The sequence below is a fragment of the Fusarium odoratissimum genome, assembly GCF_000260195.1.
Source record: "Fusarium odoratissimum NRRL 54006 unplaced genomic scaffold supercont1.5, whole genome shotgun sequence".
NCBI lineage: Eukaryota > Fungi > Ascomycota > Sordariomycetes > Hypocreales > Nectriaceae > Fusarium > Fusarium odoratissimum.
In genome coordinates this window covers 206,574-230,180 of record NW_022158691.1, presented here as the reverse complement: position 1 = coordinate 230,180, position 23,607 = coordinate 206,574, and the positions used below count along the sequence as shown (strand labels likewise).

The 23,607-nt window shown below is 47.9% G+C and overlaps 10 protein-coding genes across 10 annotated transcripts; 3 read left to right on the top strand and 7 right to left on the bottom strand.

The window, feature by feature from the left end:
- Positions 1-63: 63 nt before the first annotated feature.
- FOIG_04002 (uncharacterized protein) lies at positions 64-1,063 on the bottom strand (the record flags this gene model as incomplete). Its single annotated transcript, XM_031202049.1, has 2 exons — positions 64-786; positions 836-1,063. 2 exons carry the CDS (start codon positions 1,061-1,063, stop codon positions 64-66), a joined length of 951 nt encoding a protein of 316 aa, XP_031067496.1.
- Positions 1,064-1,630: 567 nt separating this feature from the next.
- On the bottom strand, positions 1,631-2,623 carry FOIG_04001 (uncharacterized protein; the record flags this gene model as incomplete). The annotated part of the gene is made up of 1 exon (XM_031202048.1): positions 1,631-2,623. One exon carries the CDS (start codon positions 2,621-2,623, stop codon positions 1,631-1,633), a length of 993 nt encoding a protein of 330 aa, XP_031067495.1.
- A 1,776-nt stretch (positions 2,624-4,399) lies between these two features.
- On the top strand, positions 4,400-5,865 carry FOIG_04000 (uncharacterized protein). Its single transcript, XM_031202047.1, has 2 exons — positions 4,400-5,292; positions 5,344-5,865. The coding sequence occupies exons 1-2, from the start codon at positions 4,429-4,431 to the stop codon at positions 5,782-5,784; spliced, it is 1,305 nt and encodes a 434-aa protein (XP_031067494.1). The 5' UTR covers positions 4,400-4,428; the 3' UTR covers positions 5,785-5,865.
- A 46-nt stretch (positions 5,866-5,911) lies between these two features.
- FOIG_03999 (endo-1,3(4)-beta-glucanase) lies at positions 5,912-7,044 on the bottom strand. The gene is made up of 2 exons (XM_031202046.1): positions 6,141-7,044; positions 5,912-6,091 (listed from the first exon to the last, which is right to left on the bottom strand). The coding sequence occupies exons 1-2, from the start codon at positions 6,915-6,917 to the stop codon at positions 6,008-6,010; spliced, it is 861 nt and encodes a 286-aa protein (XP_031067493.1). The 5' UTR covers positions 6,918-7,044; the 3' UTR covers positions 5,912-6,007.
- A 2,164-nt stretch (positions 7,045-9,208) lies between these two features.
- Positions 9,209-10,771, bottom strand: FOIG_03998 (oxidoreductase). Its single transcript, XM_031202045.1, has one exon. It carries the CDS (start codon positions 10,623-10,625, stop codon positions 9,279-9,281), a length of 1,347 nt encoding a protein of 448 aa, XP_031067492.1. The 5' UTR covers positions 10,626-10,771; the 3' UTR covers positions 9,209-9,278.
- Positions 10,772-11,817: 1,046 nt separating this feature from the next.
- FOIG_03997 (uncharacterized protein) lies at positions 11,818-12,515 on the bottom strand (the record flags this gene model as incomplete). Its single annotated transcript, XM_031202044.1, has 2 exons — positions 11,818-12,252; positions 12,357-12,515. The coding sequence occupies 2 exons, from the start codon at positions 12,513-12,515 to the stop codon at positions 11,818-11,820; spliced, it is 594 nt and encodes a 197-aa protein (XP_031067491.1).
- A 107-nt stretch (positions 12,516-12,622) lies between these two features.
- FOIG_03996 (uncharacterized protein) lies at positions 12,623-13,274 on the top strand (the record flags this gene model as incomplete). The annotated part of the gene is made up of 2 exons (XM_031202043.1): positions 12,623-12,664; positions 12,882-13,274. The coding sequence occupies 2 exons, from the start codon at positions 12,623-12,625 to the stop codon at positions 13,272-13,274; spliced, it is 435 nt and encodes a 144-aa protein (XP_031067490.1).
- A 1,842-nt stretch (positions 13,275-15,116) lies between these two features.
- On the bottom strand, positions 15,117-17,180 carry FOIG_03995 (uncharacterized protein; the record flags this gene model as incomplete). The annotated part of the gene is made up of 4 exons (XM_031202042.1): positions 15,117-15,642; positions 15,706-15,813; positions 15,866-16,185; positions 16,230-17,180. 4 exons carry the CDS (start codon positions 17,178-17,180, stop codon positions 15,117-15,119), a joined length of 1,905 nt encoding a protein of 634 aa, XP_031067489.1.
- Positions 17,181-17,826: 646 nt separating this feature from the next.
- FOIG_03994 (uncharacterized protein) lies at positions 17,827-22,266 on the top strand (the record flags this gene model as incomplete). The annotated part of the gene is made up of 3 exons (XM_031202041.1): positions 17,827-19,499; positions 19,573-21,362; positions 21,425-22,266. The coding sequence occupies 3 exons, from the start codon at positions 17,827-17,829 to the stop codon at positions 22,264-22,266; spliced, it is 4,305 nt and encodes a 1,434-aa protein (XP_031067488.1).
- Positions 22,230-23,532, bottom strand: FOIG_03993 (uncharacterized protein). The gene is made up of 2 exons (XM_031202040.1): positions 22,952-23,532; positions 22,230-22,898 (listed from the first exon to the last, which is right to left on the bottom strand). Exons 1-2 carry the CDS (start codon positions 23,405-23,407, stop codon positions 22,356-22,358), a joined length of 999 nt encoding a protein of 332 aa, XP_031067487.1. The 5' UTR covers positions 23,408-23,532; the 3' UTR covers positions 22,230-22,355.
- Positions 23,533-23,607: the final 75 nt, after the last annotated feature.

Sequence of the window (23,607 nt, the reverse complement as noted above, 5' to 3'; positions counted from 1 at the left end):
TATGGCGTTTTCTTGAGTCGTTATCCCGTGCAACAATACCAAAATTCTTGTCGCAGCCCAAGTCTAACTTGATGCCGAGAGCCAGGAAAGGAGGTTCCGAATTGAATGAACAGTCGCCACCTTGTGTTTTTCAAACGCTCCATCCAATGTCGCCCCTGGATTATCCTCGATTTTGAAAATCTTCCCCTCATGACTTTCATCTGGAGATGACCGCAAATGGCTGAAGTCTTCGCCGTTGTCACATTCGTCCTTCGGGTCAAGGAGCACCGGATTCCAGCCTACATTGGCTGACCCAAGAACGTCTTTCGAGTAATCATCACCAACATATACCTTCTGCCAGTAACTTGTTTCCTCTTCAGCTTGAGTAAGGCTCTTGCCGCTGCGAGCGCTGATGACCTGAGCGAGCATGAACTCTGCAGCGTTGAAAATGCGCTTGTCTGGTTTCTCAACGCCAACGTCATAAGATATGCAATGAAAGTCGATGTCGTAAGTCTTGTCCTTGAGCTTGGCGATGTCTGTGTCGGTTCCATATCTCAATGGGCTCACGGCAAGACCTAAAGATGAGAGAATACTGGGAATCCGATCATCGGAGTTGGTGATGACACCAATGACGAGGTTGTCAAAATGTGGAGGCGGGCCTTGCTTCAACTTCTTGAATGCCTCAACAAGACCTGTTTCGGTACAATAGCCCTCTTTCGAGGAGAAGCGATGCAACAGTCTCGGAGCTAGATCCTTCGGCAGAGGTTTGTCATCTTTTGCCAAAGATGTGAATGTGTTGTGGATAACCTGAGTGATATTAGCATTATTCTGTCCCGCAAAGATCTCATATACGAACATTGGTCCACCAATTCGTCGCCCCTAACCCCGTCTCCTTTCCATAATTCGGATTCTTCTTGGACTCTTGTTTAAAGGACGATTTGAAGGCGGCTTGTAGCTCATCGTCGTTGAAGTTGGTGAAACCGCATTGGCGAGCAACGTCAGCGTATTGCTGCGCAACTGGTCGAACGGGCCTAATTAGTGTCCCGAATGCGTCGAAGCATAGAAGAAGGTTTCTTTTTGACATGATTGGCTAGATCGCAAGGTTTGCTGTTGACAGGAAAGGATGAAGTTACAGGTTCAAGAATGGCATCGTTTTTGGCTCCACCAGATGATTACGTCATCTCGCGACGTTGTTCAAGACGGGAGCTGGATAAAACACGACATTCGAGCCGGAAATTATGAAAATAACAATCTCGTACTTGCTGATAGCAAGAGAGCGCGCAGCAATTAAACATCCATAGAGGTCAAAAATATTACCACATTTTTCTAAAATATGTGTCATGTCAGAGCTGTCACCAGTGGGGTATTTCACAATTGCAAGTTGGGAATCAATATGCCTGAATTTCGTGTATCTATTCAGGGGGGAATCTGGGTTTAAGATCTAGCTGTCCATCCGTGTACTTATCCAGCAGTCAAGAAGTTCCGAACCTAAGAGTCAAAACATCTACCCATGTCCAAGTCCAAAATCCTAAACTCCTCGTGCCGTGCTTGCGCAGTTGTCTTGTGACTTCTTCATGTCTAGCCTAGACTCCGACCAAAAGCCGTTACCGAAAACAAAGGAAAGATGGAGTGTGTTGTTTGTCCATACCGCTTAGATATGAGGCTGGATCAGGTACTGGCGCATGCCAGAGTTGGGGGCCTTGCCGAGAGTCTTGATGTTGAGACCCTGGGCCTTGGTGATCTCGTGGATCTCAGCCTCGCCTCGCTTCCAAGAGGGAAACATGGTGTAGACGGTGCCTTTCTTCACGAGGAAATCGTCGTAGTGGTGACAAACCATGTCGTGCTGAGCGACTACTTCAAAGTAGTGCATGGAGTTGTCCAGCTTTGACTCGTAGGTCCAGGCGATGGTGGGGTTGGCGTCAATATCAGCGTGGGTCTGAATGCCTTGAAGGTAAGAAGTGAAGAACGCATCGTACGCCTTAGTCTGGTAGGCGGCATGGGTGGACGAGGCCTCAGTGCCGGAAGGACCATCTTGACCGACGATCAATTTGGAGTAGGGAGATCCAGAGAGATGCTTAGAGAACTCAATGCATCGATCAACACACATCTGGTCTGGGGCATTGAAGAAAATGGATCCGAGTGACAAGAAGATACGGGGGTTGGGGAGAGTAGCGAAGTACTTATCGCCCTGGATAAAGTTCCCCCACAACCCAATGCAGGTAATCTGCGGGAAGTTGGCAGCCGACTTGTTGACATGGTTGGCTAGAGATTCTTTGCAGAGATCAAGTGCGACATAGATGCAAGGTTTGCCCTGATCGATGAAAGCCTGAACATAGGGAACGAACTTTCGGGAGTTAGCGGCTCCAAGGTCGATGATGACAGCACCGGTAGCTGGCATGTCGTTAACAACGTCGGAAGCAGTAGACTTGATAATGTCAAGCTCGTCGGTTGTTTGATAGGAATTGTCGGCAATTTCGCACCAATGGTGCATACCAGTAGTGTATGCAACTTCCTTTGGGAAGTAGCCGTCTCCTTCGAAGGCGCTTGGGAGTTGAGAGTCAAAAGTGTCATCAAGAGTAGATCCACCGATATCGATGATCTCCTTATGAGCCGGAGCCCAAGACTTGGTGTACAGAGGGGACATGTTGTAGTATGATGTCAAGTGGGATGAAAGTTTGGTTGAGTGGTTTTCAGATGGCAGCTTCTTTGAAGAGGGAAGATGAAAGGTTGTGGTGGTCAAGAGTAGTGTTGATGGGGGTTGAATGAAGGATGTGATGGTTGATCGTTGTGATGAGGAAAGGAAGAAGTCCAAGTTACTGGAGAAGAGATGGAAATTAATACACTAGAACTTCTAAAGATTCTCAGGAAGATCTAGAGGCTGTTCTACAGATACTCCTCTGTTCTGCCAGTGCCAGACGCGATGCGGCCACATTGCCAGTGGTTACTGTGGTGTTCGACTTGTTTGTTCAAGAACAGTGGAGGTGAAGCCTATGACACCTGCAGCTAGGTCGCGCATTGCTCCTGGCACTGCAACAGGTTTGGCAGTGTTATAACAGCTTGCATTGGTTAATGACTTAGCAATAATGAGGAACAGAAGCTCTTTGGGCATGTCAGGTTGCTTTAGGAGAATGGTATTCGGGAATCGGGAGATGTCATATTGCTTATGAACACTATTACTCTTTGTGATTACAGAAGAAACAACGAAATGTTTGTATAACTTGGGATTTCTCAAACCAAAATCTATTACTTTAGCTTTTTATACATGAAGGAAAATCAGAGAATAAGTGTTGTTGTCTGTCAAGCCCCTGAATGTCTTTTCCTGACCAGAAAAGACTTAACTCGCAGGTTGTTGCTATAGCTTGTTCTCGACTAGCGATTACATGTTTAGAGAGACTTCAGATTGACTATTGGATTGCATTGTGAGGAAGAATTTGCTGGGAGTAATATTAATCTGACACTGCAAGCTGCCTAGCCCTCCTCGAGCGAGCACGGTCACCTGAACGGACATTTGGAAGAACCAGCCATTTGAGGAATCCGTCCTATATTCATGGATCAAATTTAGAATGAGGTTCAACACTATTCCGCCATGACTTTCAGTTGATCGGCAGTGGTCGTCGAGAGATACATCATTGGCTCGGCCGACGTAGATCATTGTCGGCACTGGTCGTCCAATCATAAGCATACCCTGTGAGATGGACGGCCCTCTGTGGATACGAAAGGCTTCTAGAAAGACGGGATGAAAGGAATGGAGTTACAGACGAATTGGTTAATGTCTATCTTTGCAACTAGCTATCATCAGACGTTCTTGGCAAGATGTCTTGACCTGGCCAAGTCTCTAGTACTCGTTGTAGGGTAGATGCACTCAAAATGCCTGTCTTGGCATAACGGAGAATTGTGAAAGTCAAAATACGAATAATATGCGAGGTCCATGGTCCCTGAATTACACGGTCGCATCGATTGTGGCGATCGTCGCATGAACGTTAGCACTTGGCGGCCTCTGGACAAAACTGGTTTTGAAAGACGATGACTTCGTTGAAAGGCAGTGCTATAACCTTAACAAATGCTCACCCAAAACCTCCTCTCGACTGTTAAGATCTTACTGCAAACTGTACCGCCACTTATGAAAGACTCGTCACCAGAAACGATGGATGTGTGGCTGGGTTCACCATCAGGAAGCTCACGCCACAGGGTCTCGCAGCAAGATCAATGTGATATTAAGTCATGAAGTAGTCATTGCGCGTTAGTGGCAGCTCCCAAGAGGTGATCAGCGGTGGCTGAGGGGTTCCAAGTTGCGACCAGGTTAAATGACCTCATCACCCTTCGTCATACTGCAACGTCCATCCTTCGATAAGCCTGATTGACATTTGAACCGTTATCTCGCCGTTTCACTCAATTCAATTCTGTCAAACCCTCAGTAATTGTTCACAACTACAGTTGTTCATCTTCACAATGTCGATACAAGACGATCACCCCTTTGGCAAAGACAAAGAGAAGCGCTCAAAATGGAAGATCTTTAGCTCCTCAAAAGACAAGGAGAAGGAGAAGGAGAAGGACAAAGACAAGCGCAAAAGTCAAGAACTTCAGATCCCAGAAACAGCAGAGACTTCAGGAGATTCGACATACGGAAGCAGTGAACCCAATAACTCATTGACAACAGAGGGCGATCTGAGCAACACAAAGAGTAACAGTGGATTGAGTCCAGGGAAGACACCAGACAATGCGACGCCTACCCCAAACCTCAACCCGAATTCAGGACCAGACTCTTACACCAGTCCGACGATCAAAAGAGAAACGGTGACCAATCCTAATACGGGACAGACAATTACAACTACAACGACGACTACGACTACTACCACGACCGTCACAAACTCCAATGGCACAACCCAAACAATTGAGGAGCCTCATCCTGTCATGGAGTTACCCACCGTCAGCAACCAAGACGTCACACCATCTCCCCCGCATCCACCACCTGTAACACAGCCCGAACCCGTACAACACATAACGCCTACACCTGTTGAACCATCCCCAATTACACCAACAGCACGTCGCAAGAGTTTAGAGACTCCAGGCCGACGCCTAATTCCGCCCCGCGATCCAATTCCCTCTCAGATTTCCAGCTCAGATAATAATTCACCCGCAATTCCTGAACGAAATGTCAGACGCTCTGCGGAATTCGTTCCAGCGCCTTTACAAGTTGGCCAGGGCGCTTTTCCGCCCCCGCCCCCGCCTGGGGATAAACCTGCTGTGAATTATTCCCGGCCTGCTAACAAATCGACATTTGCGAATTTGAAGTCCGCTGCCGCTGGTATCCATGTAAGTGCCCCTCAATTGAGCCATCTCAATTCATACTGACGAACCTTACAGGGCGCCGGCGAAACTCTTCGCGGAACACTAAACTCCAGCGTCGACAAACACTTCGGCGGCACTCCCCAAGCAATTGAGAAGAACCAAGCAGCCATCGACGCAGGCCGCTACGAGATCGACAACCGCACATTCTACCACCCAAACGAATACCGTCTAACACGACCAGAAGGCTCCGGTCCTTCCCCCGACAGGCCGCCAATTCCCGATGCTCAATACGACGACCCGCCCTTCAACATGGGAAACACGACAGGAAGTCCTGCGGTGGCGGATAAAGAGAGGGAGAAGAGACATAGCAGACTGGGAAGTCTGTTTGGTAAGAGTGGAGGACGGTCGGCGTCGCAACCTGGTGCTGATGCGACGCCAAGAGCGGAGAGGGGGAAGTTGAGAAAGAGGAGCAGTTCAGGGCCGGGGACGCCGAAGTTGAGTGTCGTGGGGGAATAGTAACGCGCCACGGGAGTTGTGTCGTATATCTAGCTTAATGCCACATTACGTACTCACCACGTGGAAGATATTGAAGGCAGGACTTTGTGATACTGACGCCACTTGATGCTTTGGCGCATCCACTGATGTTGAAGTATCCTCATATCAAGACACGAATGTTCATAACGCCAAAGTTCATTATTGGTATCTGAAGATAAACGAGATCTAAATGATAAATGTCCGACTAGTTCGAAACATAATGGGCGACATATTCAACTTCCATATGGTTTCCAATTCCATCTTTGGTGTTGGTGTTGGGAACGCCAGGCTATAATCTTGTTAGCCAATGTCTCTCTTCTTCGGATTCTTCGACTTACCCAATCTCCCCCAACGGCAACGTTGAAGATGACAAACATAGGACTATGGCAAAGACTCTTCCAAACCTTGGCATTGCCGACTTGAGCGCCCGTAACACGATGAAAGACCCTTCCATCGAGATACCAGGTAATAGACTGAGACCTCAGATTGCTGCTTCGTCGATCAAACTGGACCCGCCAAACGTGATAATTGCTATCAGGAAGCTGAACATTGGACGCAATGCCATTAGGCTCATTGCAGATCCCGCCAGGAGCTTGGTCACAGTGAACAGCGCCATAGCCAATTTTCTGCCCGTTGACATTCTCCATGATATCAACCTCTCCGCAAGCAGGCCACTCAACACCTTTTCGGATCGCATCACCCAGGAGCCAAAAGGCCGGCCAGATTCCCTGCTTACTCCTCGCCGAGTTGCCACCCAGACGCAAACTCGCTTCAACTCTAGTGATCTTTCCAAGCTTGGGCGTAAGAGTATACTTGCTCTCAATACGAGCAGACGTCCATTTCCGCGTTGAATCTGAGAACTGGGGAATCAGCTGCAAGGTGTTCTTGCCAGACTTTCGAAGAACACTTGTGCTTTTCACGTAGGCTTGGATTTCATTGTTGTAGTTCTTTACGCGCTCGATGATGTGCCACGTGGTTGTGCTGGGGAATGTGTTGGCTTGGCCTTCGAAGCCTTGATGCCAGACGCGCGTGTAGCCGCTGTAGGCGGGTGGTTGGACTGCCGCTGCGATGGCGAACAGACATGTGAAGATGGTGAGGATCCAAGGAGAGAACATGGTGAGAATTGTAAAGATAAGGGGGAGACAAGGAAAGGAATGCTGCGGTGTTGCCGCGTAGAAGGGAAAGGGAAGATAGTGCAAAGCGCACTTTAAGGAGAGTCGTCACGAAGTTGGTGAGAATGAGTTACCGTGAACACCATCATTTTCAGGGAAATCCCCTTGAATATATAGGTTTCCCATCTCTTTTCAGCTTACGAATGCCATATCGGTCTAGAATGCTAGACGCCGTTCTGATAACAATAGCTTGGTGTCTGGAACATGTCTAAGGCCGGTTTCAATCCTTAGATCCAACGTGGGCTAACCCGGAACAGTAAAGCTAAGCCAAACGCAGCGCATTTCTCAACGCCACCATCTTCAATAGTCTCGTTTCTTTGATTGAAATATTGGAATTTTATGGAATTGTGGCTTAATGACCCTGGGCTATTGTGGAATTAAGCTTTGGTCCCTGATTCCAGGGCAAAAAAAAGGTTAGTGAATCTGGATAAGCGCTGCTGCCCATGCAAGGAACGCGCCACTCTATTGGGTTCATGGGAATGACTGAGGAATTGGATGGGAGTCTGGGTTTTTGAGAGAGGGTTGAGGATGAAGGGATGGGGCTTTGAGATGTCCCATCAACTTTAAGATAACCTTGGTGGTATTAAAAGAATCCTGAACGTGGGATACTCTAATCTATACATCTTGTAAAGCATTCAAATGAAGGTTGTGCTGTGTTTCTCCTTGTCGGCAAGAGTCGTCGCCCCGAACACGCACATGGCATTACGTGCCTCCATCACATCCCTTCAGGTGGCGCCATTCTCGTTAGATCCTCCACAACAGTAGTGCTGACAATAGTGAAGAAGCCCTTCGTGTGTATAAGGAAATAAGAGATGACGGCCATAGGAACCACCAACGGGATTACACCCAAGAGCAACGGCGGATTCGAAATCAGGCGCCCAATCAGAATCGAGAGCAATGCCCAAAAGGCAGGACCGATCATTTCCATATCTGAAAATTCTGATAGTTCAACCTCTTTCAAGTACGGGCCAGCTTCGTAGCTCATCGCCACAAAGCACAAGGCGAGACTTGCGAAGAGGAACATAGTGTCCAAGCCGAGAATTAGCGTGGTAAAAAGGTGGAATATTGAACAAGTTTTATGCATGACGTAGAAAGATGCGATGTTGGTAATGACGGAGCAGATGAGGAACCAGAACAGGAATCTGCCGAGACTTTGGGCTGACTGGTGGTCAACTTGTTTGTTGATGGCATCTTTGCACTTCTGTAGAGTGCGCTCTTCCCCGGGAGTACTGGGCTCGTATTGTTCGATATCTTGGAGAACAGCTTCTGTAAGGTTGAGCGATCCTGGGACACGTTTCACGCAGGACTTTTTCTCCTTCGTGATTCTACATAGACCTTGAAACTTGAATTAGCGACTGAATGATGAAGACGGTAAATAAGGATCGACCGGATTCGTGATGCATGGAGTAGTCGCTTACCAGAAAGTCCGAATTGGTACTTATCTGGTAGGTGTTCGGCAAGATGTTCGCACTCTTCTCCCTAAATAAGCGCGATTGTTCTGCGTGGCCAGTTGACGAGGCTGTATTGCGGGTACGTTACCGTTCGGCCTCCTGACAGAACGCATATTGTAAGGGCGAAAATGACTAGCCCAAGATGGTAAGTAGAGAGAGGGTGCTGGGGAGATGAGAGAGTTGCCCTTACTTATATTTATAGACGCAACTAATATCCAGTTCCTCATTGTAATGAATGTGAATAACGGACTCTGAATAAACCATGCGATGTCGTATTTGCGTTGGATGTAGAAAGAGAAAGCTGTTGCCTTGGTAGAAGCTGACAATGGTGGATGACTCTGAAAGTCTGGTGAACAGTAGGGAAGGAGAAAGTGTCCTGCCGGCAGCCGTTCTGAAGCGCTGGCAGGGATGCATTTCGAAAGAGCCACCAGTCGGGTTTCCGTGCTAGATAGGTATGTTTTTGGCTGCAATCTAATCATGCGGCTCAGCGACCAAGCCGCCGTGAGCTGTAGTCACTGTGCACTTGTGACTGGTCAAAGAGCGAGTGAGCCATTCCCAGCTTAGGCGACTACGTTGGAAAAACGGGGCAAGAAAATGCCTGGCGAGATGTCAGACAGTCTAGACATGCAGGATACTTCATTAGTGATTACCCCCTGGTCTTACAACTGCCGATGCCGATGGGAGGGGTTAAGCTTACGAGAGAAGCTTAACTCAAATCTGCCGACCTCCATACTGGACGTTTCAAAGTGATATCGAGAGTTTCATCCTGGTAGCAGAGTTGGGAGCGGCTTCTAACTTTCGTATATATCAAGCTATCCTTCTAATCTAATTCGCTAAATCATAATTTTACAAGTCATAACTCCAACTCTCCATAAGGATGAGCCACTTGTGACAGAGCAGGCCACTTGTACAGCTTATGCTCTGTATCTTGAGCAGCCTGCTGGAAGTACTGCATAACATCATTCCATAGACTATCCGCATTCTCCTGCTTGCTCAAATCAACAGGCTCCAAGTTATTGGCAATCTGGGAGATTTGGATTCCAGCTGCAGCAAGTCTCTTGAGAACATCATCGTGGTCGAACCTTTGCTCCATTGTTCCAGGAATTGAGACCTTCTTAAGTGTCTCGACGAATCTGGGTTCTTGGGCGCTTGCGCGGCCGATACCGACACCGTCGATGATATCGAGAGAGTCAACCATCGCCTTGATGCTCTTGAAACCTCCAGTGGAAAAGATCTTGATATCACGCTTCAAAACCTTGACGATCTCCTCGGCTTGGACAAGGAAGTAGTTCTCTCGCTTCTTGTTCTCTTCCCGCTCATGAGCAAAGGCAAATTTCTCGTAATTTCCTCCAGAAAGCTCAATAAAGTCAACTTTGGCGTTCTCGAGAGCGATGGCAAAGGCCTTGACATCTTCGATATCAATACCGCCAGGGGTGTACTCGACAGAGTTGGCCTTGATACCAACGATGAAGTTGGGGCTCACACGACGCTTGATCTCAGCAAAAACCTCAAGGACAATGCGCATTCGGTTCTCGCGGCTACCACCGTACTCATCGGTTCGCTTGTTGGTGCGAGGAGAAAGGAACTGAGCCAGGAGATAACCGTGAGCGCCGTGGAGCTCAATGCCGTCGAAACCAGCCTTGTCAAGGAACTCAGCGGCGTGAGCGAAACCGTTGATGACGTTGGCGATATCTTCCTTGGTAGCAGGTCGAGGAGCAGCGAAACTCCTTCCAGACAAACCAGAGTTGACGAGCTGGACGTCTGAGGCACTGATGGGATTGGGGTTAATCCACTCCTCGACCTGACGACCAGCATGAGAGACCTGGGCGATCAATAGACTGCCGTTCTTCTTGGCCTCGGTGGCCATCTCCTTGAAGCCGTCAAAGCGACGACCCTCAAAGGGCTCATCGGTGGGGATGACGAGGTTGCCGGGGGCTTCGAGGTTGATGCCGTCGATGATAACGTTGCTGGTTAGGATGGTTCCCCAGCCTCCAGCACCCCAGTTTCTGTAGAGGGTGATGAGCTCTGGTGTAGGATACCCTCGAGCAGAGACGTCTTTGGCATCCCATGTGGCGAGCTTCTCAGACATGGCTGCCTTGAGGAAGCGATTGGGCGCTTGTCGCTTAGCGAAGACATAGTCGAGAGGTTGTAGTAGAGGCGAAGGGTCAACGACCTCGTTTCCGTATCTTGCAGGCGCCATTTTGAAATATCAATTATGATGTTTTGAACAATTTGTTTGATTCTCGGAAATGTAGACTAGCAAGACATGGCGCGAGAACTCTTTATATAAACTACTCTATAAAATTCCATGCAAATCTTGCGCCATAACAAAAGAACAGACCACTCCGCAAGATCGCGACTAGGTTACATGAAAAGTCCGCAAGTGGAGTTGGCGATGGGGCCCTTGCCTCGGCACATGAATCGTTTAGTCCTAATCCGCCGGCCGAGTTACTCAGCGGAGTATATGAACCGGGCCCATCGAACATTCTGTGACGTTTTCAATAACGTTATGCACCGCGCGGTTAATTCCACGGACCCTATCCGTATTTATAAGCTAGAACAAAGCCTGTTGCTTTCAAAGTTTGTTGGTTGTTGTTCAAGCTTTTATTGGTCACATTCAGAGCAACGTGGATCAGTTGTTGGTGCAGGGTTGGTCAATTATATGCATGTTCGATGTTCTGATACCTCGAGGCCTTTCGCTTCGAAATTGTCACGATTTCCTTATAAATGTTCGTATACAAGGTCTGTACGAGATTCTATACATCGGGGCAATTGTTGCACCGAATAAAGGCACGGCCCCGCAGGCATTGACGCATTGGACAAGATTGCCGCTTGTCTCCACTTCAACGCCGCCTTACAATAGTAATTTCGAGGCCATTGTCGATCTACGGCGCATGAAGAAACATAATGGCATGATAACGTATAGCCTATCTCAATTAATCCATTATCATTAATTCCATAAATGAAAATTTGCTGGGAAAGGACTGAGCTAACGTAAATATCACCCAATTCCTCCAAATCCTTTATACACCCTTGAATCAAAATAGGTGCTATCATTGTTTGCTTCATTGTCATTCATGATATCCATATACTAGACTTAGCTTATCACTTAGAGCCTATTAACTATACGGTCTTTTACGATTTAGTGAGTGAAGTTTTCATTGAAGGGCCGCCCTGTTAAATATTATATGCTGGACTCAAGTCTCGAGAACTTCGCTACATTTGAGTTCTCAAAGCCTCCGAATGCTCTTGTGAGGGTGGTTTATGCCAAAACTATATAGAATCTCAACAAAAGTCAGGGTCGCCCAAAGAAGAGCTTATGCCTCTTGTAGTAGGCGAAGCTTCAGGCTGCATCTCGCGTAGTCTTTCACAGGTGTGCATCCTGGCATTATTCACCAATGCACCTCGATCTTCTCGTCAACGATCCTTGCATTGAACCACTCGACAATCTCAGTTTTGTCCTGAACAACCATTGCACCTCGAAGTACATCGCTTAGTACCAAAGCCTCAGCGGCCCGCCAAAGTCCAGCAGATGCAAGATTCCGCGCGATGCACTGTCGTGACCTGGCTCCGAAGTAAAAGCTGTCACGCAACATCTCCTGAGATGGACTATGCCAGAGCGATGGCATGAACTCACGTGGGTTTGGAAAGGCCTCGGGATTATGATGCAGCATGAATGCTCCGGTGCCGACGCTGGTACCAGCTGGGATGTTGGGCAGACCAGGAACTTGCATTCCACCAGGAGGGACGATGTGACGGAAACGAGTTGGATTAGCCATGGCGAGACGTAGACTTTCTTTCACGACACCAGTGAGATAAGGCAGAGGCTAGACATCTTGATCAGTATTTTCGATGACTTCCTTGTAAACTCGATCGTATCTGAAAACATGGTTAGTACTCCTCGGAGATGGAGACGAAGCATATGTATTACTTCTCGGGATGTTGAGCTAAGTTCCAGCATAGTATCGACATCGTCGTTCCCGCAGCGCCGGTACCAGCAAACATTCAACTCCTGTCCAGGTAAGCCACCATAGCCAGGTCGGGGTGAATCGGATGATGAGAGGGCCTGGGATGTGACCGAAGGTGTCATTGTACAGTCGCCACAGAAGGGCAGTCAGAAGCGCCACTATGATAGCTGCACTGACGTGTAGAGGGCTTACGATGCATTGGGTATCATTAGAAGTGTCGACAGCCATGATGTCTGAAAGCTCCAGGAAATTTGCGGGCGGAAGAGAGACGGTAAGTCCGAGGTGAAATGAACAAGGGGTGAAGATCAGCTAATAACGGTCGCAAGGCACCATCAAGGACACACTGAAGGGGTAGGTTGTCCATCTACTAATTCCGGGAAGAGGGAGTCCGACAAACCCGCAGCCACTCTCTGGCCAAGGTCCAGGAGGGCATTGATAAGCTTCATGACTTCAATGAAGACCAGGAGTTCAGTATTATCACGGAATAGCTCTCGTCGTTACAAAATGCAGCGCAGAATAAGGATGTCTTGACCAGAATCCAGTCCGGTACTGGGAAATGGTTCCTCACCTCTCAGCAATATGTGAATTGGCGAGAGTCAACTCGCAGCACGCTTTTCTGCCCTGGTCTTCCAGGTGGAGGCAAGACCGTCATTGCTGCATCTATCATAGATGATTTACTGTATAAATTCGAGACAGAGGACAGACTCGGTGTCGCGCTCATATACTGCAGTTATAAAAGACAGCATGAGCAAAGTGTCGAGGCTTGTATGGCTAGTCTGCTCAAACAACTTGTCCAGCAATTACCCAAGATGCCCCCGACTATACGCAATTTGTATCATCGGCGGCAGGATCGAAGGGAACTGGGGTTACACAGAGTGTGAGAGTGTCAGGTTTGAGCGAAAACGTTGATCTCGTTTCCTCCGCAGAGCCTCATCTCTCATACGTAGCCAATGGTAACAGAACTTGCTTTTCCATACTATACCCTGAACTCCATACCAGATCAGAATCGACGGTTGACTGCAGCCTGTGTGATAGAGACGAATGTATTACTGCGGCACATCTAATGTAGAGTGACCAACACCGTTGCTCGAGAGCAGATCAGGCTCGAAAGTCTTGTCTCACAAAATGAGGGGAAACATGATGGTGTGCAACCATTCCAAGCTGTGTTACCCCAACTTATAACAAGGCTTACAGAAAAGGGCGTGTCGCTACTGGGCTGCTTTAGTGCGACCGGGCTGTCGTACTGTACACCTCGTTGGGTTCCTTGTATTGGCATCTTGCTTACATGGCCCTCACCTCCCATCTTCGCCACAACCTATCATGTGATTCACCACGTTACTCAGCACTACCCCAAGCGAAGTATGCTTACTTTACTGTACACTATAGGCGAATAGTGATAATACGTCAGGCTCTCAATTGACTGCGCATAACCAAACCCCCTCGATTGAGTGGTTCGAAATGGCATTGTGTTGAAACGTTAAAACGGAATATCCCGCGTTCACAACTGATTAGCCACGTTATGTTCTGAGGAAACCCGATATCGTTCTTCATGGCTTTTCGTTCGTGTGTACTTGGGAAATGCTCCAAATCATGAAAACAATAGCACCAAGGACCGTCTCTCGTGTGGTAAAATTCACAGATTTGGATAGTGGCTTCTGACTTCTGGGCATGGACATACACTAAACCACAATGCCACAATTATCTTTCACAAGCTTTAGGTTAAAGGGCCAGAACAAGCTTCAAGCCCCAGCATAAAACCAAGAACGACACTGCACTGTCCTCACTGCTGCCTAGGGTGATACTTTGTGACGAGAGGTTTATCATCGTGATAACCGGGTCTAGCTGTATTAATGAAGTCCTTTGACCCCCCTGAACACAATTCAACCTAACTCCTCCTCACCCAAAAAAGCACATAGAACACAAAGGAGCTACATATAACAGCCATAAGCTCCACTAAACGCCTATAACACGACTGAATCTTTCATCATGCCACCACGTATTCCGCCAAGCCTGAGAGCCCTTGTAGCCACTACAAACGGCGTAAAGCGCGCGACAAACACCAGCTCCCAGCAAAAGTTACCACTGAGTCTCAACTCATCTCCCTGGCCCAACACCGCACCCGTCAGACTCTATGAGAAGTTAAAGAACTAGAACGGAGGTTTAGACAACATCGAAAGATTATGAAGGATCTAAAAAGGAAGGGCTTGAATATGAGGCTACATAACGAGAATCTGGAGAACATGGAAGCTATCGTACTTACCATGAGATGACTTCGAGAACAAGTACAACAAGAGTGTAAGAATCACTGACGCTTTGCTGAAAGGGGAAGCACTGGCCTTTTTAAATAACAACCTATCTTTGCCTACCCTGGGGCTGCTAGAGATCCGTCCATTGGCTGGGATTATGTTTCCCGATGGTTTGGCCGATGCGTAAGGGATGGCCGTAAGACAAGACCTATGCTGTTGGTCTGAGATCTTGCTACTAGAGTGTTAATGAGGGGTGCATACAAGGGCTCTCCATGCCTTCAACCATAACAGATATTTAGTCTCAACTCCTGTTTGATATCTTCTATGTAAGGTATTGATGATTCCCCATGTGTGTACAACGACCCGCTACTCAATGGAACCACTGTAAGCTACCTGTTCTCTCTACGGATCGAGCAAGGAAAGCTGAGTCCAGGCCTCAATGTACTCGCAACTAGTTACCGCGCCTCAGAAAGAAAGCTATGATGGTCCTATATGCTTCCCAAATGTCTGTCCAACTTTGAGTACCGTTTCAATATGATGTAAACACAACTTGGCCTCCTCGAATCTCGCAAGAGTCCTCGCCGTGTTCAAGGCATTGGAAATCTCGCGTCCGTTCAGCTTATGATGTATCAGATCATCAGCTGCTTGACTACTAAGCTCGTCCCCGCCAATCTCCGTCTCATCGATAGGGACGGCCTTGAGACTCTGTCGCCAGATCTGGCGGCGGACCTCTGCAGCGGGAGGACCGAACGAAAGCGACAGATGGATGCGGGACTTCATGGCAGCATCTATGCTGCTCAAGCGGTTTGTCGTCAGAAAGACGATGCCTGAGAAATATTCGAGGTGTTTTAAGAACACAGCCACAAGGGCGTTGCGAGTAGTGCTGTTGGAAGTAAAATCTCGACTCTCAAGGAAGACGTCTGCTTCGTCGAATAAGATGATCGCGTTCCAGGTTGTGGCGTACTGAAGAATCTGTTTAAGCCTATGTTCAAAGGCATATGCTCTTCATTTACGAGACACATTAGTTTATGCGCCCCCAGTAGGTCCCTGATATAGTACTACTGACCTATCATATCTGTTTAGCTCGCTCATGCTTGTGGACAAAAGAGCTTTCTTGGACATCTCGGCTGCTGTCTCTGCAGAGAGCGTCTTACCAGAACCGGGGGTTCCATGCCTAATATTTCTGTCAATCTCAATCACCCCAACAGTACTCAGCCAAGACTTACAGAAGAACCACCAGTCCTTTTCCTTTCTGTTCTGACTGGCTCCTTACTCTCTCAGGGTGTTTGTGTGACATGACGAGAGCTTTCAAGACCTTTTTCTGTTCTTGGTCCAAAATGAGCGATGGCCATGCGTCCTCCTTCCATGACACATCCCTCAGATTATCAACTAAATAACGACACCACTCTTTTCGGCCGGTTGAGTAACCTAGTGCATACGGCGGACAGAGGAAAAGTTCCGGATCCTCAACCTCTTCAATCATGGTAACGTGGCTATAGTTGTCTTCTTCGAAGGTCTTGCGATCAAGTACGACACGTCCAGTTTCCTGTCCTTGTCAGTACTATTCCTGGAAGCTGCATGAATACTTACCGTGAATGGTAGCCAAATAGGCGGATAGTCTGCCATATTGGGATCGAAAAAGTCGAGGGGGGGTTCTTTCAGCCACTCTGCGATGCCATCATAGTCTTTCGTCAGTATTCCGCGATTGGTGATGAACTTCTTGCCTCGCTCAAGAAGCTCAATTTCCAGGTCCGGGCCACGGTCACAGAACTTTCTTGGATAAACGGGAAGTCTTTTGATCTTGGCTGGATGATCTGACGCAAAGTAATCGCTCTGGAAGATATTCGTAGATCGCTGGGCTTCCCCAATCGCATCATCATTGGCGTCGCAGTATTTCATATGAATCGTCACATATGGTCCGCGGTTTCGGCTTGTCCCATAAGAAACTTTCTCCACGCGTGATAACCATGACTTTCCCAGAACGTCACTGACAACAAGGTCCCCAGGACGGTAGATTACCCATGCCTGCTTGAAGGTGATCATGTGTTTCTGGAGCATATGCTGGAGGGTGCGTCTCTCAGGACCCATCTCTTCTTCCATGAAACGGAAGAGTAAGCTGAGATGTTGCCGCATCCGAGGTGAAGCGGCCTCATCTCGGTAGGCCTCCAGTGGATCCCAGTAGTGCAGAAGGATCTGAAATGGGCTCTCAAGCTTGAAAGAGCTCTTGAAGTCTGATGCAACCGTTGGGTAAGAGCCGATGACATCTTGAAATGCTTTATGAATCAGTGGTGAGTTGATGCATACAGTAGTTGATTCGACTTCTCGCTTTTCTGAAAATCGTCTTCTGACAATCAAGGCATACGGGCTGTCCTCGTCATCTTCGGAGTCCTTCGTTGGCTCAGAGTCCTGGAACTGTTCTTTGCATTGGTCTCTGCCATCTTTATTCTTAGTATGGTGATAGACCTTGGACTCGCAAATCGATTCTTGGGAGGTTGGCTCAGTGCCATTCTCAAGCTTAGGATGCAATTGATCAGAAGTCATCTTGCGGCGATGAAGACTAAGGAGAATGTCGCGAAACCAGAAGTTGACGCTACAATGGCTCGCAACCGAAGCTGCGATATGAACTTAGCAACGGGGTTTTGTTGTAGTTCCATTTTCAATAGAGATAACGGGCCGAGATCTTGTTCCGGTAACCAACTCGGTCAGCCTGCATGAATAGCGCAAGCACGTCAGACGAACATTGTATACGTGGCGCAGCTACTGCAGCTAAAGCCCCAGAAGTAAGATCTGTAAGACCAACGGCATATGCATTTTTGTTCGGGGCATGGAATCAAATCACGCGCAGGAGTCAGACCATCTGATTGCGAAACATCCTTGACAAGCTGAAAAGCGCTACACAGAGGCAACCAATGGAGACCTTGATGGTAAATGACAAAAGTCTTGGAGTTCTTCGGATATTTCAGGATAAATCCGCGATGTTCCTTGATCAGTTGGTCTTGGCCAGCTGAAAGATAAAGGGTGAGCGGGGTTGTTATTTTCAATCCCACGTTCCATGCATGAATAATGAAACGCTCCTGTCTAACCTATACAACCATCCTCCACGAGCAGGGAGAAACTCTTGCATTCGTTCCTCGACATCCTTCGTGAGAAAGGGACGGTAAAGTCAAACTAGGAAGTCAGGATAAACATGTCGACATACTCCTTTTCGAAACCATCATCCTTCAACACCACCGAAGGCGGAAATTCATTTAACGCTCTTTGCGAAACTGCAATCAAGGAGTTTTTGGACGATCCCGAAACACAAAAACTGGCCGACAACCCTTTTGTGAGATACGTCACCTGCAGAAAGGAGCAGATTGAAAAGGGTAAAGATGAGGAGCACGATGACCCCATCGAGCAGACGCAACAATGCATTCGCGAGGTCGAACAAAGATGGACAGGAAGCAAGGCTCATCATTTGCGGGAAAGGATCAACCCATTCATCGAAAGCATCACTACATTGACGAAATCATGCGAAAGCCTTCTTCAGCCTGCACCTTTTGGCGTTGCAATCGCTGTTTCTGGGTTCCGAATCGTCTTGGAACTTGCTACCAAGGCTCATGGTGCAGTGGAAGAGATCCTCAGCGTTCTGGAGGAGGTCCCTCCACTCTTGGACTGCTACAAGATGACTGCGATGTCACAACAGAACTCTCCACAGATATCGAAGGCCATCAAGAAGTCATACAAGAATATTCTGCAGTTTTGGGCCTACTCGGCTAAGGTGTTGTCCAAGAGCTACACAAGAGTCACTCTATCCTCGGCGATGAGACCATTCAAGCAGGAAATCCAGACTTTCCGGGAAAAGTTTCGAGAAGACTCCAAACAAGTCAGCCAATTGCTCATTGCAAGTATGGCAATTGAGAGAGTAAGGGAAAATCAGGAGAGAACAAGAGATGAAATCCTCAGGTGGATAAGAGGTGGCGAAAAAGCCGACTCATTTGATGCAGAGAAGGACTTAGAACTGAGGAATATGTGTCGCACCGAGGGCACCTGCACGTGGTTATTTGAGAGACAAGAGTTCAAAGATTGGAGAGACGCCAAGAAGAATTCTGTTCTTTGGTACAATGGGCCTCCAGGCTCGGGGAAAAGCGTTTTGGCATCGGCGGTCATTAACCACTTGCAAGAACAGCCTGAATCAGAAGTTGTTCACTTTTTCTATTCGTTCAGAGCGGCATCCAAGCGACAAGAGACTTGTGGGTTACGCTCCATCGCTCTGCAGCTCTTGGGTAAACTGGACGTGGCCTCGAACCCTTTGAAAGCCGAGTATGATCGGGCCAGGAAGACCTGCAAGCACGAGCTGACTAATAATGACGGAGAAGTAATGGTCAGACTTCTCCGTGCACTATTGAATCATAGCCGCTTTCCCCAGGTTTATGTGGTTTTAGATGGGTTGGACGAGTGCTCAGTTCGAACTCACGGCAATCCTTTGTTCTACAGCTTGCAGCAGCTTCTCAACTTGGACACACTCGGAACAGTAAAGTGGTTCCTTACTAGCAGGGACGTTCCGGAGATACGGTCCGTCAAGTACGCTTTCAAAGCTGTCGAAATTAGTCCAAACCTCACGAACACTTCCAAAGACATCCGTGCCTTTCTCGACGCCCAGAGGATCTGCCCAACTCACGATGAGCCCTGGTTTGACACAGACGAACACAACTTTCTCTATGCAGCGCTGATCTGTGAGATTGCAAAGAACAAGGCCTACAGAACTAAGCAAGGAACCATTGATGCCCTGCAAAGCTTCCCCAGAGGCTTGGAAGACTGCTATATCAAGTCGTTGGCCAGGATTTCAGGACTGCCCTATCACAAACAGGACCTAGCCAAGTAAGTTTGATACATAACGATACATGAACCTAGTGCCCATACGCCAGCCAATAATATTAACGTACTGTCACAGGCGAACCTTTCGAATCCTTACATTGTCGGAAAAGGAACTTACCCTGATGGAGCTTATTGACGCCCTCAAGCCTTATACTGATCCTGCCAACAATGGCATCAAGTCCAAGAAAGATGCACTTCGCGTTTACGACAGAGTAAAGGACGTCTGCAGCCCGTTGATCACCATGGAAGACACGAATGGTTCTCAGAAGATCTCACTGTGCCACAAGTCAGTCAAGGACTTTTTTATCGACCCAAAGAACAAGAGGAGAATTGAAGAGTACCTGCCTGACTTCTTTATCGACGAGAACAAAGCTTTAGAGGAGCTTGGAGTCAGTTGCATCGAGTATCTCAGTGAGGAACGATACCAAGATCCGTCTGACCTAAAAGCGCTGGTCACAAGGTCAGAGTCATCCTACAACAATGCTTTCCTTCGCTACGCCGCCGTCTTTTGGCATATGCATATGCAAGACATAACGCCAAGCTCTGAAACCCTGAAGACTGTTGAAGACTTTCTCAAGAGCCCTGCATTTTGGACTTGTATCTACGTACAAAGTCACGCAGCCCCTCATCTTTTCGCACGGTATAAGCGGGAAACAAGTCATTATAAGCAGATCCTGGGAACAATACCTAATGCAGCACTTCAATTTGGACTTCCCCTGCCACCATGGAAAGAAGACTCTTCGTCCGCAGATTACGTATCGCTGGACCGCTCATTCTGTGCTTTTGTTCTGGACTGGGGCGAACTTCTTACTAAGAACCCTGATCAACTTCATCATGCTGTTCCGCTCACTCTTTATAAACCCAGCTGTCACCTCAAAGCTCCCAACGGGCTTCAAAAAGTTCACATCAAATATGTTGCCAAGTTACTCGAATCAACGACCGAGATGCGTGTATTGGAGTCGTCGTTCTCTTCTACGGGTAAGAAACGTGGTAAAACACTGCAGCTTCAGATCATTCGCGAGAACGGTTTGATGCCCCATCGCCGGGTCAAAGTGAATCAAGTGGATGTCTTCTCTCGGTCGAAGTCTGATCAAAATAGAGAGGTCGTCCTCGACTCATCAGCCCCTGACAGCGAATGTATCACCACAATTGCCCGGGATAGCAAGAAGGGCGACTCCTTTCTACAGAGTTGGAAAGTAAACAGTCGTGATTTGAGTATTACTCGTTGCCTTCTGGGGGGCGCGTCAGGGAACCGAGTTGACCAGGCCCCTCCGCAAGTGTGTAGAGACCTGGACTTGGGACTGGAAGGCAAAGGACAATGGAATCTCGTACAAATTGATGTCGTTACACAGCCGACTCGAAAAGACTCGGATTCAACGACTCGGCTATTCTATTTCCGCAAGGGTCAATGCCTGGTTCATCCCCATGAAAGAGCAAAGTCACCCAATAATGTAATCGTCAGCAACTCAGATTCCCAAGACAGTAGTTCAGACTCTGATGACGACTCTGGCTGGAGTTCGGACTCTGATGATGACTCTGATTCAAGTGATACGCACAGTATCAATGGGGAGAGGAATGGAAGCCTGGAAACTTCAGATATTCTGGATGGAGAACGCAAAAAGCCGATGACAGAATGTCTTATCGTGGCAAATGACTTTGGCAGACCTGTTTGGCGACCAATCCAGACCGACCGCTTATCGTGGTCTAGAATAATAGGCACTCGTCATCCGGCATTGCCTATCGTAGCTGTCTCTTATAAGTTTGGTGGACTCGACTTACTCAACGACGATAGTGGCTCCAGTACAAGTTTGGAGATCTCTGAAAAGGGGCAAGACCAAATGGTAGAGCCTGTGGCAGTGTCACGAGGTAAAGCAACCACCTACTCATTTTACGATGAATGATGAACATTCATGCTGACGTTCAATTAGAGGTGCAATTCTCGCCGTGCGGGAAATTCCTCACGCTTTTGTCCATCAGCCTCTACCAGAAGGACGTCTGTGTGGAGTGTCAAGTCACCGTGTCATGCTTCGAATTTCTTCAAACTACTTCTGGATATAGCTTCCAAACTCGCAAGAATGGCATATTGACAAGCTTTAGCTACAGATTCCTGGGCAAGGTCGACGAACTACCTCGACCGTACATCATGACAAACTGGACAGCTGAATACGTTGTCTTGGCTCTGCCTCCATTGACCTATAGTCCGAAGATCATTAAAATATCGCTTTCGCCTGTCGAAGATCAGGCCAGCACGCCGAGAGATTTCCCACCAAGAACATCGACACTCACACATCCTTTATTCTTCCCGCAATCGATTATTTCCCGCGACCCCCATATTATGTACGGCGATGGAGGCTCACATGAGAAAGACAGTTACTTATATCTCGTCTTGGACACTCCAGATCCATCATCATCGTGTGCAGAATCAACGCTGCGCTGTGGGCCTGGCCACTTCCGGGGATTGGAATGCCCTGCAAGTACACACAATGACAAGAGGACTGGAGTCAGCGGTCCAGTGGTAATGGGATGGAAACTATCAGGCAGTAGCAAGGCCGGAAAGACTGGCGACGGTGAAGACGATGGAGGTGCTTCTGGAGAAAAGCTTGCATGGCGGGAATGGGACAATGAAGACGAGGTTTCTGAAGATGTCAAAGCCAAGAGGTCGGCTACGGATGAGTATGACTTGTTGCGGGGTGATTTTGTGGGAGAGACATATTCTGTTCCCATCCGATCCGGGCTGAATTGGACCAAAGAAGGCGTTCTTAGTTGTTGAACGCATTCCATGTCTGATATTGACATATATTCATAGTATCATTGGTGTTACAAAGCATTATTCATGACTGAAGTGAGAGTGCCAAAACACTAAGTTCCTTTTGGTTGAGCTGCTATGACCTTCTGCAAGTTCCGATCACGCTCTGCCAGTGACTCTGCTGTTGGTAGTCCATAAGCCTGTTCCGTCTCCGTCGTGATCTTATCCGTCCAATCGCCGTCAGCATCAGTCCCTTGCTTAGTCGCAGACGTCCCCTTGAGACTAACATCGCCTGCGTCATTCCAACAAGCCTCCATAGTATCTGCCAAATTATGCAGGAATGCCCCTATTCCTCCAATCCCGCCGGCACTGTTATATGTCTTGAATGGTCCAGCTACCGCCCAACGCGGCGCTATGCTAGCCTCAACGATAGTGTCAAGATCTTCGACTGAGACAACGTCGTTTGAGACGAGATGACAAGCTTCGCGGAATAGAGCGAATGCTAGACGGTTTCCGACGAAGCCTTGGGTCTCTTTGTTGATTCTAACGGGGCGATGACCGGAGCCGAGATTCTTGAAGTAATCAATGGCGAATTGAGTTCGTTCTGGCTCCGTATGAGGCGAGGGGACGACTTCAATCAATGGCATTATATGAGGCTTGATGACGATATCAGTAGGACGGTTTGAGAAGGAGAGTTGATCGAGCTCACCGGATTGAAAGGGTGAACCACGAGAACTCTGGTCTTGTCCTCTAGATCCTCCACCTGTCTCGATGCACTTATCCCAGAGGTGGAGCTCCATAAGTGAGCACTTGAAGGTGCGTATTTAACGACCTCAGCCCAGTTGGACTTTTTGAAATTAACACTATCCGGTCCTTGCTCTTGGACGATTGTTGCGCCAGAGCAAACTTCTTCGATTGAAGAGCATATGAGCAGTCGACCGTCGGCAACGAGTTTCTCGACTGTAAGATCAACCTTTGAACTTTCTTTCTTTGTTGATTCAAGATACACCGGTAAGAGCCTTTCGATATGCTCCTTCAAATCACTGCGGACGTCGTACAGTCTGAGGTTGGCGTTGGAATAGCGTAGGTGCAGTGCGGCGAATGAAAGACCAATTGTGCCCAAGCCGATGAGGGCAATTATTTCTTTCTTTTCACTTTCAGACATTATACCAGTTTTTACTATGGTGAATGAAAGGACGGTTCAGAAGTCTATGGCGTGATGATAGCGCGAATTTTGAGGCTGAAGTCTTGGTGGAGAAGAGGGGAAACTGACCCGAGGTTAAAATGAGTGATCACATTGGAGCAAAATTGGCTGGCAAACGAATTATATTTCTTAAAACAGTCTTCTATATTCCAAGTCCTATA